The sequence below is a fragment of the Megascapheus bottae genome, chromosome X (assembly GCF_031878675.1).
Source record: "Megascapheus bottae isolate mThoBot1 chromosome X, mThoBot2.hap1, whole genome shotgun sequence".
NCBI lineage: Eukaryota > Metazoa > Chordata > Mammalia > Rodentia > Geomyidae > Megascapheus > Megascapheus bottae.
The window spans coordinates 11550029-11568808 of record NC_143547.1 but is presented as its reverse complement, the minus strand read 5'-3'; the positions used below and the strand labels follow the sequence as shown (position 1 = coordinate 11568808).

General features: G+C 38.3%; 1 protein-coding gene across 1 annotated transcript in view; it reads right to left on the bottom strand.

Moving 5' to 3' along the window:
- The window catches only part of Pola1 (DNA polymerase alpha 1, catalytic subunit), a 314550-nt gene that overhangs the window by 98129 nt on the left and 197641 nt on the right, over positions 1–18780 (bottom strand). The window contains exon 35 of the mRNA XM_090325812.1: positions 11383–11499. Coding sequence (XP_090181938.1) covers positions 11383–11499 — 117 coding nt within the window. The remainder of the gene's footprint in view (positions 1–11382; positions 11500–18780) is intronic.

Sequence of the window (18780 nt, the reverse complement as noted above, 5' to 3'; positions counted from 1 at the left end):
ATAGTGCCTTTCCCTCTCACCTCCAAATCTATCTTCTCATTGTACCTGTAGGTCATCAGTGCTATACTCAATGCTCTAGTTCACGGTTTCTTAACCTTGCTATCGTTTTTTGTTGTTGTTGTGGGACTGTCCTGTGCACTGCAGGATGCCTAACAGCAACCTTCACCTGTAAGTACTCGATGCTACAAATATATGCTTCTTCTACCTCTCCGACATGATAACCAAAAATGCCTCAGGGCAGGATACAACAAATTATCTTAGTGGAGAACCAATGTGCTAGTTTCATGATCATTCTCATCATCTCTCCATTATCACGTCACCATTATCTTCACTACCAAGTCATAAGGCTGTTGTTGCTCTTTGCACACTTTGACCACTGAAGTGTGGGGAACTTCCCTACTTCTTTCATTATATTACAGGCTTATTAGAAGCCCTTACATCTTCTGCCACTCCCCACTTTGGCAATTTTCTTTTTCTCAAATACAGGTGATTAAAAAACTCCTTACAAATTTTCTTTTTCCTTCCTTTTCTTCCTTCCCTCCCTCCCTTCTTTCCTTCCTGTCTTTCTTTCTTCCCTCCTCCCCTCTCCCTCCCTTCCTTTATTTCTGTTGTCGATTGTGGGGCTTGAACTCAGTACCTGGGTGCTGTTACTGAGCTCTTTTGCTCAAGGTTGGCGCTCAATCACTTTGAGCCACAGTGCCACTTCTGGTTCCTGGTGGTTAACTGGAGATAAGAGTTTCCTCAACTGTTCTGCCTGAGCCAGTTTTGAACCACAATCCTGAGATCTCAGCTTTGGGAGTAGCTAGGATTATAGGTGTAAGCCACCAGTACCTGGCTACAATTTTCAATACAAGGTCTCTCTTGCTTTTTGTCCACAGTTTAACAAGTCCTTTGTAGGTCTAATTCACTAATATTTAGCAGTAACCTATCCCACATTCCATGATTGATTACTATGACTAGATTTCTCTTATCATTATCATACTTAGTAAAACCTCTTTAACCAGGATCATTATGTGTTCCATTACCAAAACCATATTTTCAAAATAAAATATGATTCTTCTCCAGGAGCAACTGGATATTGGTGCATAGTGAATAAACAACAACAACAACAAAATACTTTCTTTTTAAAATCCTGTTGTGCCAGATTGTCAAAGACAATAGACCCCATGATTTTTCTACGAGACAATGTAATTGGAAAGCCATGAGGCCATCAGCATTTGATTGACAGGGATGAAGATTCTGTTTGGGAGAAACCTTTGGGTAAAATCATTGTGGAGAACTACAAGCTAGAAGCATAGGTAATTAGTGACCGCTCATACACTCCTACACAAAGAGTGCTGATTAAAGCGGAGCAATGTCTGTTGGGAAGAAGGTATCTATCCACTGGCATGTACATAAACACAATTCCACGATTTTTGTTGTTGTTGTTGTTGCTGTGGTGCTTGAACTCTGGGCCTGGGCACTGTCCCTGAGCTCTTCAGTTCAAGTCTATTGCCCTGTTCCTTGAGCAATAGTGCCACTTCCTGTTTTCGAGTGGTTAATTGGAAATAAGAATCTCATGGAATTTAGTACCTGGGCTAGCTTTGAACCGTGATCCTCAGATTTCAGCCTCCTGAGTAGCCAGGGTTACAGGCGTGAGCCACCGCACCCAGCCACACTTCCACATCTTAATCAATATTTTAGAGAAGGAAAGAGGAGATGCTCATTGCTGCATCAAAATTGTAGATGCCAAAAGGTTGGATAAATCAGGATCCAAACATCCACAACAGGACAGTGATGGATTAGGGTCTGTATAAGATTCACAGAGTTCATCAGAAAATCTCTGATTCAAAGAATGCTGAGAGACCCCCAATACTCAGTCTACTCTTCTTTAGTAACTAAAGACAATTATCTCCCTGCGACTAAACACTGGCCCATGAAATGTAGGCAGGAATGTTGAGTGGGACTTTCCAGGAAGATTGCTTAAAAACTAACTTGGCTGGATGAACATTCGTTTGAGTCTATTCTTTTTAATAGAATTTTTTTTAATGCTGTCATGACTTGAAAGATCCTGTGCAGTCTCTTTGGACCATGCTGCTACCTTGAGGATAGAATTTTGGTACTTCTGCTAACAAAGACAGGAAGAGCCTATGGCCCCGATGACACAGAGCAATCCTGGATATTCCACACTTAGATTTATGTCATGTGTTACAAAATTAATTATTTCCAATGTAGACAATAAAATGTAGAGTCCTTTTAAACTGTTAGTTTTAGTTTCCATTACCTACAGCTCAGTACAATTCCTACATGTTATAAGTAAGTATATCCTCAAAAAATACACTAAAGTCCTAACCCTCAGTACCTGTAAAAGTGACTTTACTTAAAAATACAGTCCTGGCAGGTTAAATTAAATTAACATCATTCTGAATTAGTATGAGCCCTAAACCAGAGTCACTGGTGTCCTTATAAGACACGTTAGGAAAAGGCAGCTATGAGCAAATAGAAACAATATGTTTACATGCCAAAGAGCACCAAGGATTAATGGATGCTAGAAGATTCAAGATTATGTCCAACAGATTTCAAAAGCAGAATGATCACACTGATATTGAGATTTTAGACTTCTGACCTCCAGAATGAGACAACAGATTTCCATTATTTTAAGTTACCTACTTTGTAATAATTGTTAATATACTACTTCCAGAGTCTTATACCTAGGTTTTCTAAGAAAATGTGATAGGAAGAGCTGGGAGTTTGGCCTAGTGGTAGGGTGCTTGACAAGCAAGCATGAACACCTGTGTGTGATTACTTGGTAGCAATATATAGAAAAAGCCAGAAGTGGTGTTGTGGCTCAAGTGGTAGAATTGTAGCCTTAAGAAAGTCCAAGGACAGTGCTCAGGCCCTGAGTTCAAGCCCCAGGACTGGCAAAAACAAAATATAGTAGGACAAAGCTTAGCATTTGCATGTACAAAATGATTTTTCTCTATTTTAGTGTTCAGAATGTTCAAACTAAAACCAACAGTAACAACGGTGGTGACTACAGATGCCAAAAAAGTTAATGCAATTTTAAACAGACTTAATAAAGATTTACTGTTCAAGAAAGGTGACAGTATCAAGCTTATACTGTTGTATATTAGCACTAGTCAGATTACTTGAAGTACTCTATGCAGCTTGGGTTTCTCATTTCATTCATTATAATGAACAGATAAAACATTTGCTTTAGCTTTGTGCAGTATCATTCAGTAGAAGCACCAACAAGTGAACCACAGGACATAAATTCAGGCCTAAAGTAAGACCATTCGACCTTATGAAAATTGAAGTTTAGGCCGGGCACGGTGGCTCATGACTAGCTACTCAGGAGGCTGAGATCTGAGGATCGCAGTTCAAAGCCAGTCGGGGCACTAAAGACTATGAGACTCATATCTCCAATAAACCACTGGAAAACTGGAAGTGGCATTGTAGCTCACGGGGCAGGGCGGTAGCTTTGAACTGAAGAGCTCAGGGACAGCGCCCAGGTCCAGAGTACACTGAAAGAAAACCCAAATGTCCATTAACAGAAGAACTGACAAACACAATGCAGTCAATGGAATATTATCTGGAAACAACAACAACAGTGAAAACTGATAATGTTACAACATGGATGAATATTATGCTAAGAAGCAGTGAAAAAGCCAGACATATCACATCCTATCACATCTCACTAATATAAAATATCCTGGATAAGAAAATCCATAGAAAGAGAAAACAGATTAGATTTCATCTGAGCTTGAAGGATGGGAGAATGGGAAAAACCACGTAATAGGTATGGGATTTGCTTTCTGGGGTGATGAAAACGGTTTTAGAACTAGTGGTTGTATAACTTGAAAGTACTACTGCCACTACACTGCTTGTTTCTAAATGGTTAATTTTATGTTAGGGGAATTTTATCGCAACAGAATAAAACATGAAAAAAAAATACACTGAAAAGAATGCTAGCACCTGCTTGGTTGTAAAAGGGCCTGTATGGAGAATTTAGCGATCTTGCATCAAAGAAGTACACCAAAATCGCAAAGAACTCTTAGGGATCATTCCTGATAAAAATCCTTTTTTCTACTAAATAATTATCAACGATCATACAGATGTTAAGACTTCCTGCCATAGTTCAAAGTTTCTCCTCCTGTATAGCTTATGCTTCCTGCCTTAGGAGACCATAATTATTTTAATGTTTACTTTTTATTCAGAAACAAACCTCTGTCTAGGTAACTTGGCACAATTCTTACCATCCCTAACGTACTCAACAAATTAACAATTTTCAGCTACCACATGATGATTCTAGTTTCCCTTAAGGAGCAGAAGTGGTTTACATTATTCATATTCTTTTAAAAGATTTTAGTAGAGGAGAATATAAGGAAACCTAGGTAGGCATGTTCCAAGTTAGGGTTAGCAGCCTGCTTTTGTCAGAAGTAGCCTTCAAGAAAAGTAGTTGAGTCAACAAATAAATGAAGGGGGCCACCTCAATGTTCCAATTAAGAAAGTGATTTCTACCACAATGCAAGACACCTGTAGACAATACCATACCAAGAAAGGGAATGTTCATGAGAAAAAAGTTGGATTTGAAATTTTAGTTCTATCACGAAAGACTCATTTTTTAAAAAATGTACCTTTCTTTTTGCCGAATGAAATAAAGAATCCACCGAGGCTCTATTCATATCTATGTTCATTTCGTCACAATAAAAAGTCAGAATCATGTTCTTAAAATAAGAGATACTAATATTTATGTCTAACCTAGTAAGACCTAGCTCTATCACCAGTGTGAAAAAGGATCCCATTACTAGTTAGTAATCTAAATATGCAAACATTTCATTTCTGTATTTCAAGGTACTTCCTATGTAGCAAACCTTGAAATATTTTTAATAATAAGTAATTTATATACAGATAAAATCTCCTGGGCCTACAAAAAAACCCTTATGGATACACACAGATTTATAAAGTACCTGAGCATTTTGTATGGCAAAGGACATAGCTAGTAAATTAATTAGGAAGCCTACAGAGTGGGAGAAGATCTTCACCAACCATACAAGATAAAGGCCTCATATCTAAAATATATCAACAGCTCAAAAAATTGAATCACTCCAAAACTAATCTCCAAAGTAACAACCATCCCATTAAAAAATGGGCCAAAGACTTAAAGAGAGTCTTCTCTGAAGAAGAAACAAAAATGGCCTATAGATACATGAAGAAATGCTCAACATCTCTGGTCATAAAAAATGCAAATCAAAACAACTCTGAGATTCCACCTCACTCCAGTTAGAATGGCCAGGATCAGGAAAACGAATGACAACAGATGCTGGAGGGGATGTGGCCAGGAGGGATCACTACTACACTGTTGGTGGGAGTGCAAAATCGTTCAACCACTATGGAAAGCAGTATGGCAGTGGCTCAAAAGGCTAAACATAGAGCTCACCTATGACCCAGCAATTCCACTACTTGGCATTTACCCAATCATCCAGAAACAAGGACATACTAAATCCACTAGCACAACAATATTCATTTCAGCACTATTTACCATAGCAAAGATATGGAACCAACCTAGATGTCCCTCAGTTGATGAATGGAGCAACAAGACGTAGTGTTTGTACACAATGGAATTCTATGCTGCTGTCAGAAAGAACGACATTGCCCCATTTGTTAGGAAATGGAAAGTCTTAGAAAAAATCATACTAAGTGAAGTAAGCCAGACTCAAGGGAACTTAGGCTCAATGGTTTCCTTCATTTGTCATAATCAGTAGAAACCTTGGGCTCTCCTAGCAGAGATTTGCAATAGAGCAAAACCTTGATACATAAGGCCATACAGTATGAAGGTAATTGAAAGGATCTCTAGGATATAGAAACAAAAGCCATACAATGAATGATTGTTGTCCTTAAGTACTATGTTATCTCTCAGTTCTCTTGCTGTCCCTTGGTTATCTCATATTGTTACAGTATCTCACTTTGATATCTGATATATCAGATATATTTGTATTTGGTTATTTGGAATTGGATAGGGAAGCGGGGAAAACAAGATGGGGAGTTGGGGGGAGGGTAATGGGGACCAAGACATGTGAAAGGGTATCAATGTATGTGAATTAATGCACCTTGTATCTGGCAAATATCATGTAACCCTTTTATTAATTACAATAAAAAATATCAAAAAGTAAAGTACTTGAGCATAAAGAGGGGGAATGTCTAAAGTCCTGGGAACAAAACTGTCCCAGCTTTCTTCTAACTCTGGCAACATGAGCCAGAAGGGCAGCCAGTTTTAATATTTCCAGTCAGTTCTGGAAAGCACTCAAGTCAACTGCAACCCTGGACTAAATAGGAGTAGAGTTACAATGTGAGGAAGACTGACATAGGAAGAGGCTAGTGCTTTCCCACCATAAACCTCATCAACCTGTTTCAAGTCCTCACTAGCCTGATAACTAGGGATGGATGGCATTCTGTCCAAACAGACATTTACAAATGCCAATTTTGCCCACTGCTAGCAATTTTATACAATCTAGATGCAAAATTAGTTTTAAAACCATTCATATTAGTGTATATTAACTATGAAACATAATGGATTTCATGGTGACATTTTATACATGCATATATTTTATTATATTCACTCCCATTTGCCCTATCATGTCCTCCATCTATTTTCTCCTTCCAAATACTCCCCCTCCTATTTTCATGTTGTTGTTTTAAATCTAGATTCTGCACATGAAAGAAAACATATGCATTATTTGTCTTTGCGTTATTTGGTTTATTTTGCTTAACATAATGATCTTCAGTCCCATCTACTTTCTTGGAAGACATAATTTCATTCTTTTTTATGGCTGAAAAATACTCAATCATACACATACATACACATTTTCCTTATCCATTCAACCATTAATAAACAAGGAAATGTCTAGTACTTTGCAAAGTGTCTGGAATGTATGTAGTTATTAGAAGAAATTAAATGAGATCTGAAGATGTCAGTTCAAAGCCAGCCCCGGCTAGAAGTGGAGTTGTGGCTCAAGTGGTAGAGCTCTATCCTTAAGGAAGTAGGGGGGAGCTCAGAGACAGTGTCTAGGCCCCAGGAATGACACAATAAATTAAAAAAGTAAGGTATGACTGAGTTGCATGACTGGGAAATTAAGAACAAGATGAGCATAATCTCATAAAGACTTTGGATGACTCTTCAGTTAATTGTGATGATTATGTCCATTTTACAACTGTTTTGGGAGCTTCTTTGGGACTCTGAAAAGATGTAAATTTTTCTGCCTACTAGAAAAGTCCAAGGTCTTCATAAACAGAAATTTTTAAATTTCCCCTCATCACTATGAACTCAAACGGAGTACAGAAGAGTAGGCTGAATTCTACTATCAAGGTCCCTGTAAGGAAGCTATGATACTGAGTTATTTCGGGGGGGGGGGGGTACGATCTGAGAGATTTCTATGAAAGCTTCTCCCTAGAAAGAACAGCTGTACCCTGAGGAAATACCTACATAAAATAACAGTTTTGAGAAGGATGATGATATGAGGGAACAAATAGGTCACTTTAAAATGCTTGTGCTGATGTATTCATGAGAAAAAAATAGGTAAGTCAAGCCAGTTGTTCACTCCTGTTATCCTAACTACTCAGGAGGCTACGATCTGAGGATTGCTGTTTAAAGCCAGCCCAGGACCTAACGTCCGTTAATTCTCTCCAATTAACAACCAGAATACCAGAAGTGAGGCTGTAGCTCAAATGCTAGAGCACTAGCCTTGAGCTGAAGAACTCAGGGACAGCACCTAGGCCCAGAGTTCAAGCCCCAGTAACCATACCTATACCCCAAAATGAATAATAAATAATTTAAGAAGTATATATTAAGCCACTATCAACCACTACATCATCAGTGTTTATCAGAAGTTTAATAATCTACTAGCTGGACACATACTTTTTAAATCTCTCACCAAAAACACAATCACAAAACAGGTTGACTTTCTAAGAAGTAATTCAAATTTCATCAACTTGACTTGATGAGTTAGATATTTAAAAAGTCTCAAAGGCAGCAGCATCAGTTCAAGAAGCAAGGTGATTCCCCTAGAGCCTACAAGTGGTTTGATGAGTCATACTAAACATACATGCTTCTGTTCTTTTTTATTCTTCTCTCACTGATGTAAGTCTTCAGATGAGACTGAGGTAAAAAGATTTTGTTTGCTATGACAGGTAATTCCTACACTGTGTTTCACATTAAAAATGTCTGCAATTAATGTCTACAATTGCCAGGCACCAGTGGCTCATCCTGTAATTCTAGCTACTAGGGAAGTGGATACTAGGAGGATTAAAGTTACAGACCAGTCGGAACAGAAAACTTCACTAGAACCCATAACCAAAAGCTGGGAACAGTGGTGACTGTCTATTAATCTTGCTCAATAGAGGATGAGAATAGGAAATCAAGGTTCCAGAGAAGCTGGAGCAGAAAAGCCAATGAGTTCCATCCAACATGGACGTTGGATTCAATGGTATATGCCTATGATCTCAGCAATGAAAAAAAGCCTACAATAGGTGGACTGGCAACTATGCATGTACCAAGGCAGGAAGCATGACCTTATCACAGAAATGCCCAGCACTTAAAAAGGCTAGAGATATGGCTTGCATTACAGCATGTGCCTAGAAAGCATGAAGACTTGAGTTTATAACTCATCCCAACACCACCCTCCCTATATCTGACTTGCTCATTATCAAAGGTGTACAACAAATGAGGCAAGAAACAATTATTACTTATTCAGTTAGTTCAAAACAAACTAATGATAACTTCCAAATGCTAGAAAAGCTACAATAAAACTGGAACCCTTTTTATATAACAGCAGGAATGTTTTGGCTAATCCATCAGGAAAGACATTAGGCAATATGAATCAAGACTATATTGTACTTAGGCTCTTTGACAAATATTACTAGTAAGGATTTATCCTAAGGAAATAATTGAAGTAGATCATTTAAGCAGGAAAATATTCATTGGGAAATTTCCAGTAATGAGATATTAAGAAGTAGCCTAAAGTGTACACTGAGAAATGTGTAAAAATTTTTAGTATTAAAATAAATTAGTAGGTCCTGGTGACTGCACTGGGCACTGGTGACTCATATCTATAATCGTAGCTACTCAGGAGGCTGAGATTTGAGGATTGTAGTTTGAAGCTAGCTGAGGCAGAAAAATCCATGGATTCTTATCTCCAATTAACTATCAAAAAGCTGGAAGTAGAACTACGGTTCATGTGGTAGAGTGCTAGCCTTAGCACAAAAACTCAGGAACAGTACCCAGGTCCTGAGTTCAAAGTCCCAGGATAGGCACACACACACACACACACAAAAAAGATAAGTAGCAACACAGAGAAATGGTTGACAAAAGGTAAACTGCAAAACCTTATTTCCATCGTGACCATAATCACCTAATATACATATGGATATGCAAAATAACAAGGGAATACACAACAAAATACTTTCCTAAAATTAGCCTGTGTATCTTTTCTAGGGAAAAGATTTCAAGTCAAAACTTGGTTACAGAATCTTGTTGAAAATAAATAGCTTTCTAAGTTACATCTTGTCACCACAAACCTTACAAATCCATTGGCTTAAGTGAAATTGGAAATTGAAGCACATTATAGCCCTGAATTGGTGAAGTAGATTGCACATTATCATATTAGAGGTTCTGAGAAGACCTACTATAAACTGGCTGTAATTTGCTGGGCTCAGCATTTACTACATGGTACTTGATCATAAGCCTCTCTTTGGAAAGACTTATAAACATTTTTCTTACCATGTGTGGGGAATGGGGAATGCTGCTTAGGTTGATGATGCTTCAAGGCACAACAGAGGAAAGGCATCTTAATTACAAGGAAGGTATTTTGAGACTCTACAATCTCCAATTGGGAGTCATTAATGAGATTGAACTTTATCCCAGAGATGTATATATGAAGACTGCGGAATTCTGTGAGACTTTTAAAGATGAAGTAATACCTATACTCTTGAAACTCTTCCAAGAAATAGAAGCAGAAGGAGAAATATCAAACTCATTTTATGAAGCTAATATCACACTCATCCCCAAATCAGGGAAAGACCCAACAAAAAAAGAGAACTACAGACCGATCTCTCTAATGAACACAGACGCAAAACTCCTCAATAAAATACTAGCCAACAGAATCCAGAAACAAATTGGAAAAATTATACACTACAGTATAAGAGCGAGGACTCAATATTTGCATATCCAATGCATGCTATGGACATGGTATTGGAAATACAAACACAACTACATAGACATAGAAATCTATGACTCCATAGACATGTTTTATTACATAGATTAATGTGTTTATGACATACAGACCCTCAGTCAAATATTAATTATGTTCTAAAATCTAAGTGCCAGAGATTCCTTTCTTGGATACTTGTCTGTTAAATACGTCATTTGAAATATGATGTAAAAATCAATGTTAATAAATTCTTTAATAAAAAAACTTGAGAACTATGCATCTACTTAAATGCTACTGAGTTCGGGGGGGGGAGGGGGAAGCCACAAAATAAACTCTTTAGGATACAAGCTTGGGAAATTTTCTCGTTCTTAAAATAGGGGCTCTGAGTTACTTAAGAGGCAGAGATTAGGAGGGTCATGGCTCCACCCTGGGCAAAAAGACCCTATGTCATCCAATAGCTGTACACAGTGGTCTGCACCTCTTATCCCAATGGGAGTCTAAAAGCCAGAGGTTTGTGGTTCCAGATCAGCTCAGGAAAAAAAAAAAGTTTAGGAACCCCCATCTCAATGAGAAAAGCTGGACATGATAACACTTGTCATCTCCACTGCAGTCAGAAACATATAATAAGATGGGCATGAAGGCTGGCTACGGGGAAAAGAGAATTAATCTCAAAAATTGCCAGAACAGGGGTCCAGGAGTTCGGCCTAGTGGTAGAGTGCTTGCCTAGCATGCAGAAAGACCCAGGTTCAATTCCTTGGTACCACATATATAGAAAAAAGCCAGAAATGGTGCTGAAGCTCAAGTGGTAGAGCTCTAGCCTTGAGAAAAAGAACCCAAGGACAGTGCTTAGGCCCTGAGTCCAAGCCCAGGACTGGCAAAAAAAAATTGCCAGGACAAATTGGGTTGGAGGTATAGCTCAAACAGGACCTGGTTAGCAAATGACAAACTCTAAGGGTTTAAGTCTCAGTATTGTCCCCATTCCATGGGATCCTGATCAAATCAAGAATATTAGCAATTCCTATAAAAGAATGACATCTTTTCTATTATTATGAAGTTGCCCCCCAAGAAAACAGATTCTCTTTTACTTACAAAACACCATTTAAACATATACCTTCTAGTCACTGTAAAGAAATAACAGATGATTAAAGTTGTTTTGTTTTTGTTTTGTTTTGTGTTTTAGCATGAAACTGTTACTTACCTCTGGTCGAAGTATAGACTTTATGCAGGCTGGACAAGCAGGCCCATTTCGGGAGAACTGAAGGGGAAGGTGTCGAGTTCGGTTGCGACATGCTGGCTCTTCACAAATCAACCAGCCCTGGAGAGACAAGAAAGAAAAAGCCCTCAGCCTTACCATCACCATTGGCAACTAAAAATAGCAATTCCCTCTGTGAACTCCTTAGAGCTCAGATTATCTTTTCACTAAACTTAAAAGTTTGGAAACCCATGAAATTTAAGAGGGTTGGTAGAGGGAGAGGAGGCAGGCAGACTAACAGATCCTTTTTAAAAAGACATATCCTGGGCCAGGAGTTTGGCCTAGTGGTTAAAGTGCTTGCCTAGCATGCATGAAGACCCGGGTTCGATTCCTCGGTACCACATACATAGAAAAAAGCCGGAAGTGGTGCTGAGGCTCAAGTGGTAGAGCTCTAGCCTTGAGAAAATTCAAGGACATTGCTCAGGCCCTGAGCTCGAGCCCAGGACAGGCAAAATAAATAAATAAAATAAAATAAAATAAAAAGATATATCCTACATAACACACAAACATCAACGTGTCCAAATAAAAACTTCCATTACACCTCAAAATGGAACCACTGGGTTTTAATTCATTAGTAGAGATCACAACATTAACATAATGCAGAGAAACGAGGATTGTGCTTCAAAGCCAGACGGGGCAGAAAAGTCCCTGTGAAGCTCTTATCTACAACTACCCAAAGACGGAAATGGAGCTTTGGCTTGAAGTGGTAGATCACTAGGCTTGAGCAAAAGAGTTCACGGACAGCACCCAAGCCAAGAGTTCAAGCCCCACGACCACTACCAATAACAAAAAAGTAATGCAGAGAAATGAATGACCTTCTCAATTGCCAAGTAACTTAATTCTTATGCTGGTTTCTTCTCTGAAAAATGGGTATGATGACAGTATTTAACTTGTGAGATGGATGTAATATAATTTAATATACTTCAAAGACTATTGTCAACATAAAACACTTTAAAATGCAAAAAAATATTTTGTTTAAAATTAGAACACAGGGGGGCCGGGAGTTTGGCCTGGCGGTAGAGTGCTTGCCTAGCATACACAGAGACCCAGGTTCAATTCCTAGGTACCACATACATAGAAAAAAAAGCCAGAAGTGGTGCTGAGGCTCAAGTGGTAGAGCTCTAGCCTTCAGAAAGTCCAAGGACAGTGCTCAGACCCTAAGCTCAAACCCAGGACTGGCCAAAAAAAAAGTAGAACACAGTCTACATGTGTTCTCTGGAGGACAATTTCAAGTGGTCACTACTTTACAGCAACGTCAAATAAGCACTGCCTACCTCTCTGCCCTTTAAAACGTTTTTCACACTTCTACAGCTATTCTCTTTTTGTTCTTTTAAGTTGTCTCATAGCCAGACAAAACAATGTTTTCATGAATCAACAGTGTGTCTCTTGTAAAATCTAACTGTTAAACAAAGAAGATAAGTAATCACAAATGAAGTTCAGTAAAGCTTGGGTATTCAAACTAAGACACCAGTTCTGGGGACTGTGGCGCTGCGTGTATTACTATGGAAGTATAGTGATCACTAAGTGAGATGCTGGTGTACAAAGATGGGGGTCTCGTGGCATCCCTATCTGCAGGACCACAAGAGTCTGACTTTCTCAAAGCCTTGGAACATTTTGAGAGATGATAATTTTGAAATGTAAATAATAAGCAGGCAGATATTTGGTAGGAGGAAAGGGGAAGAAAGAGCTTAAGAAGCCACAACAACATCTGCCTAAGAATGGAGATCAGAAAGAACTATGATATGATAAGGGAAAGAAAGGGCTCAATAACTGGTACAATCTCCATCCCTGGTTCCAGGCTCTGTAGCCAGGCCTTTTCTCTTTGTAAGAGGGGTATATTGCTACTTAAGTTAGGTATGTTAGCCTGCCACATAGTACTATTTCCGTGTCATGGCGGCCCAAAACTGAGTCTCCAACGCCATCCAGCCCACTGCTGTGATGGTTTACCTTATTCCCCAGAATACATTCTTCCTGGAAGTTGCTACAACCAAATTCAAGAGAAAGCATCATGAATCAGTTCTTCCAGCTCTGTAAGACTTGTACATAAAGCAAAAGCACACTGTAGAACTTTCCGATTTAAAAGTGGTATCTTTAACCTTCACAGGATTTTCTAGTCCTATCTAGATTTAATAGGATAAACTTTTATTTTCAGGATGAGAATATCAGTGAGCCCTTTTGAAACTTGTAATACAGTTAATTTTAAAGACATCTGTAATTTTAAAGAAGCAACCAGACAGGTAAAACTTATGTTATTTATTATGTATTAATTTGAGATGACTTCTCACAACGTAGCCCAGACTATCTTCAAAGTTGAGACCTCCTGCACCCAACTTCCAAGAGCTGAGACTACAGGTGTGAAGTACAGGCTTGGTCCACTCATTGAACTAAATTTTTGTTCTTTGTGGGTCATGGGGTTTGAACTTGGCCTGAGGCCTTGGCGCTCTACTTGAGCTCTTCAGCGCAAGGCAGCTGCCCTACCTCTGGGCCTGGGTATTGTCCCTGAGCTCTTCAGCTCAAAGCTACCACCCTACCCCTGAGCCAAGCTCCACTTCCCCCACTTCCTGTTTTCTAGAGGTTAATTGGAGATAAGAGTCTCAGATCCTTTTGTGCCTGGGCTGGCTTTGAACCTTGATCTTCAGATCTCAGCTTCTGGAGTAGCTAGGATTATAGGCCTGAGCCACCACGCCCAGCTTGAAGTTAAATTATTTTTTAATTGAAAATACAATGTTCAGAGGCCAGGAGTTTGGCCTAGTAGTAGAGTGCACGCACAAAGACTCGGGTTTGATTCCTTGGTACCACATGCATAGAAAAAAGCTGGAAGTGGTGCTGAGGCTCAAGTGGTAGAGCTCTAGCCTTGAAAAAGTCCAAGGACTCCTGTGCTCAAGCCCAGGACTTACAAAAAAGAAAGAAAGAAAGAAAGAAAGAGGGCGGGGAAGAGTGGAAGTGGTGCTGTGGTTCAAGTGGTATAGCACTAGCCTTGAGAAAGCCCAAGGACAGTGCTCAGGCCCTTAGTTCAAGTCCCAGGACTGGCATGCATGCATGCATGCATGTATGTATGTGTATGTGTGTGTGTGTATGTATGCGTGTGTATGTATGTATGTATGTATGTATGTATGTATGTATGTATGTATGTATGTATGTGTATATGAAATCTCATTTAAGTTATTTTTAAAACTCAAATCCACCAATGCATCATATCATAACTTCATGACTCACCAGGGGAGGTAACAACCAGGGAGATGCTAAGTTGTCATTTCACCTGTTTTTAAAAGCAAACATCCAACTCTATCTCTGCCAGAGTTACTAATTGTCCTTGCAAGTCATATAGAAAACAGATAATATAATTTGTCTAGACGTCCTACCCATTATAATTAATATTAAAAGGTCTTCTTTTTTCCTTTGTCACCTTTCTATTCAGTGCTTATTTGGGTTTGTTTGTACTTACTATCTGTTAATCTCCCTTTACAAATGACAATAATAACTAATGCTATTATGCATGAAAATTAAACATGCTGATAACTCTGTGAAGAGAACTGGGGCTGAAAAAAACGTATTAGAAGCCTGTAACTATGCCTCCTATTTTATTAAGCTTTTGGTCATGATATATTTTAAATAAACCTCTTCTATGGGGGAAAAAATGGTCCTAACGCTATTCAATATATGCTTTTCTTCTGTCTAGTACACAGTTAATTCCTTTCTCACCTCAATAATAAATGTTAACCAACTATGCTAAATCTAATTTCCAATAAATGTTTGTTTGCCAGGTCTGAAAAGTATTCCATGATGGGAAAAAAAAATTCTTAGATTACAAGATCTTTTTTTTTTTTTTTTTTTTTGCCAGTGCTCAGGGCCTGAGCATTGTCCTTGGACTTTCTCAAGGCTAGAGCTCTACCACTTGAGCCTCAGCACCACTTCCGGCTTTTTTCTATGTATGTGGTACGAGGAATCGAACCCAGGTCTTCATGCATGCTAGGCAAGCACTTTAACCACTACGCCAAACTCCCGGCCCAGATTACAAGATCTTATAGTGAATTTTGCCCCTTGAAGGTGTAATAGGAATTAGAAAAATGAAAATACTAACATATAAGTATACTTTGAATTATTACTTAACAATGATGAAACTAAATTTATTTTTCAGTTCTCCTTTTGGAAAAATGTGAGCAGTCCAAGGGTGTATTGACAAGTCAATGGTAGAAGAAATTAAAAGAGTAACTTCCTTAAAAGCCTAACCTATATAAAAAGGGTATGGATTTTACAAAAACCATTTAGACCAACTATAAAGATGTCTACAGAGCAAATATTTTATTATGTAATACTACAAGTAAATTGCTATAACCAAATAAGTATAAGGCCATGGCATTTTCAGTTACCTGGGTTAGCCAAAGATGGTTCAAAAGAGGTGAAAGCAGCTTGTCCAATAGCAGAACAAACATTTATCCAAACATGCAAAGCTCCATCACCTGTTGCTTTAATCTCAGCATCACTAATTCCTTAAAATCATTGTGTATGAAGCTGTGTCAAATACTGATTGGTTTTGATTGCTAAATTATATTTCTGTGGCCTCAACTAAAATGGTTTCAGTCTGTACATGCTAAAAAGAGATCGATTTCCACTGGTAACTGAAGCGTGCCTGGTAGCTACACCTTAAACACAAACTGTTATTCATTTGTGTATATTTGTATTTTTAGAAAGAGGCACACATGCAGACATCAACCAGATCTGGAAATGTGGTGCACAGGGTGACCTCAAAGCATTTTTAAAATAAGTATTGAATAAATAAAAAAAGAAAGCTAGGCACGGTGGCTCACACCTGTAATCCTACCTACTCAGGAGACTAAGATCTGAGAATCCTGGTTCATATCCAGCCTGGGCACAAAAGGACCTGAGACTCTTATCTCCAATTAACCACCAGAAAACCAGAAGTGGCGCTGTGGCTCAAGGGGTAGGGCAGTAGCCTTGAGCTAAAGAGCTCAGGGACAACACCCAGACTCAGAGTTCAAGTCCCACAACTGACAAAAAAAAAAGTGAAGACATCGAGTACATAAAAAACAAAAAAACCAGCATGGTATCCTTAATATGTGGCTATTAGATCCAAACAGTACAAGAGCGAGGACTCAATATTTGCATACCCAATGCTATAGACATGGTATTGGAAATATAAACACAACTACATAGACATGAAAACCTATGACTCTATAATGTTTTATTTCATAAATTAATATGTATCTATGATATACAAACCCTTAGCCTAATTTTGATTATGTTCTAAAAACTAAGACATTCCCTTCTTGAACACTTGTTTGTTAAACATGTCATTTGAAATATGATGTAAAAATCAATGTTAATAAATAATTTAATAAAAAAACAAATGAGTGTGAGTGCTTGCTTAACATGTACAAAGCCCTGGGTTCTATTCCTCGGTACCACATATACAGAAAAGGCCAATAATGGTGCTGTGACTCAAGGGGTAGAGCATTAGCCTTCAGAAAGCCCAAGGAGAGCACCAGGCAGGAACGGAAAATCACAGTAACCTCTCTTTGTGCCAGTACTACAGCTTGAACTGAAGATCCTGCCCTCTTGCTTGGCTTTTTTCACTCATAGCTTGTGGACCCATGCCTGAAGTTTCAGCTTTTTGCTGGTTAATCAGAGATGACAGTTTCTCAGATTTGTCTGCATGGGCTGACTTAAAACTATGATCCTCAGATCTTAGCTTCCTGAGTCTCGAGTATTACAAATGTAAGCCATGAGTGCTCAACTCAGTAGTCTCTTATATTTACTTCTTTTTGGTCAAATTACGTGCACCTTCTCCAATTTATCATCAGTTTGGCCCACTGGTCTTTCACCTACAGCCCCATTAAAACCATTTTTTAAAGATAAAATTATACTCAATAGATGGTGATTAAGGGGTGGTCAACTTTCCTTTAAGATTCACAGAGAATTTCAAGGGGTGACACACTTTGACTGTGACATATGATCTGGTCTAAGTCATACTCTGTCTCCAAGAGAGCAAAACAGAGTGGCAGGGTGAGGTCTGCCAGCATGAGTGTACATTCAGAATTCGTCAAATCATTATTAGTTCTTTTTGTTGATGCCCATTACCCACCTTTCTCCCTAAACTATATTACTCAGAGAACATCAGACTCTCTTTTCACCCCAAAATATTTATAAATGTTCTGGGGTTCCCTTGTAGGAACATTTTTTTCTGTCACAGAATTATCCCAAATATAAAAAAAAAAAATGGGTCTTCTTATAGATAGTGCACAGTATGGGCCCACAGCTGCTTTTGAAGAATGACATGTTGTGATTTGGGATTTCCAGAAATATCAAAAAACAAATTGCTTTCTGACCCACATTTGCACCCAAAACTGGGAGAGAATTTTCCTGTGATATCCAGGGGAAGTTTTAACAGGAACATAATTTTGCTTTTAAAGTTAAATCTTCTACACTGCAACATGCTGGTATGTCAAAGAGTGATTATTAAGTTTCAAAAAGGTGCCAGACTAGGAGATGCAAAAGTAAATCCGAAAAAATAAATATATAAACAAACTATTCACTAGAGTTAATACAAAAATATTTTAAACAAAATTATCAAAACAGAAGTGGAAAGTGCCTTGTCAGTCAATGTAAGAATTTTAAATATTACTAAAATTGATTTTTTAAAAGTTAGACATCTCTTTAAATGAACTGTCATATGTCATTTCATCCAAGTTATTTGAAACTTATTGATCTTATCATTTGTGCAAGGACCAGACTCTGCCATCAGGTTGCTGAAAGGATAATGGAGCACTCCCAAACTGTTATGATAGGTTAGATGCAAACAGCGGCCCTCCTTTAAACACACAGAACAGCACTACAAGTGGAGAAATTCCAACCTCAGCAATTGTATATTATATGATAAATTAGCAACTTGGTCTGCTTTGCCACACATCAAATCCAATACCATAGTCTATTTTAATTTGCAATCAGAACTTGAGCACCAGATGTACCTGAGCCCCACGCAAGCCATCTTCAGCTACACTGTGAGCACAGAAAGCCAACAATTACCAGCAATTGTATTTTACCACCATGGGACAATACTAGAACAGTTAAAATTGTCTCCATGCAAGCAACTGGGGAAAATATACTTAAAATGAATTTATATGGAAAATTACATTTGGGGGGTAAAAAGTTCAATGGAGGACATATATCTTTCTGTATGGGCAATTTAAAAACCTCTCTTCGTATATTCAAGCCTATTCTATAAAATACTCTCCTTATTCATTCAATTCAAAAGCAAGCTACATTCTTAGGCTATAACAGGTCACAACTAAGTACACAGTACCTTGCTTCAGGAATAATTTTGCT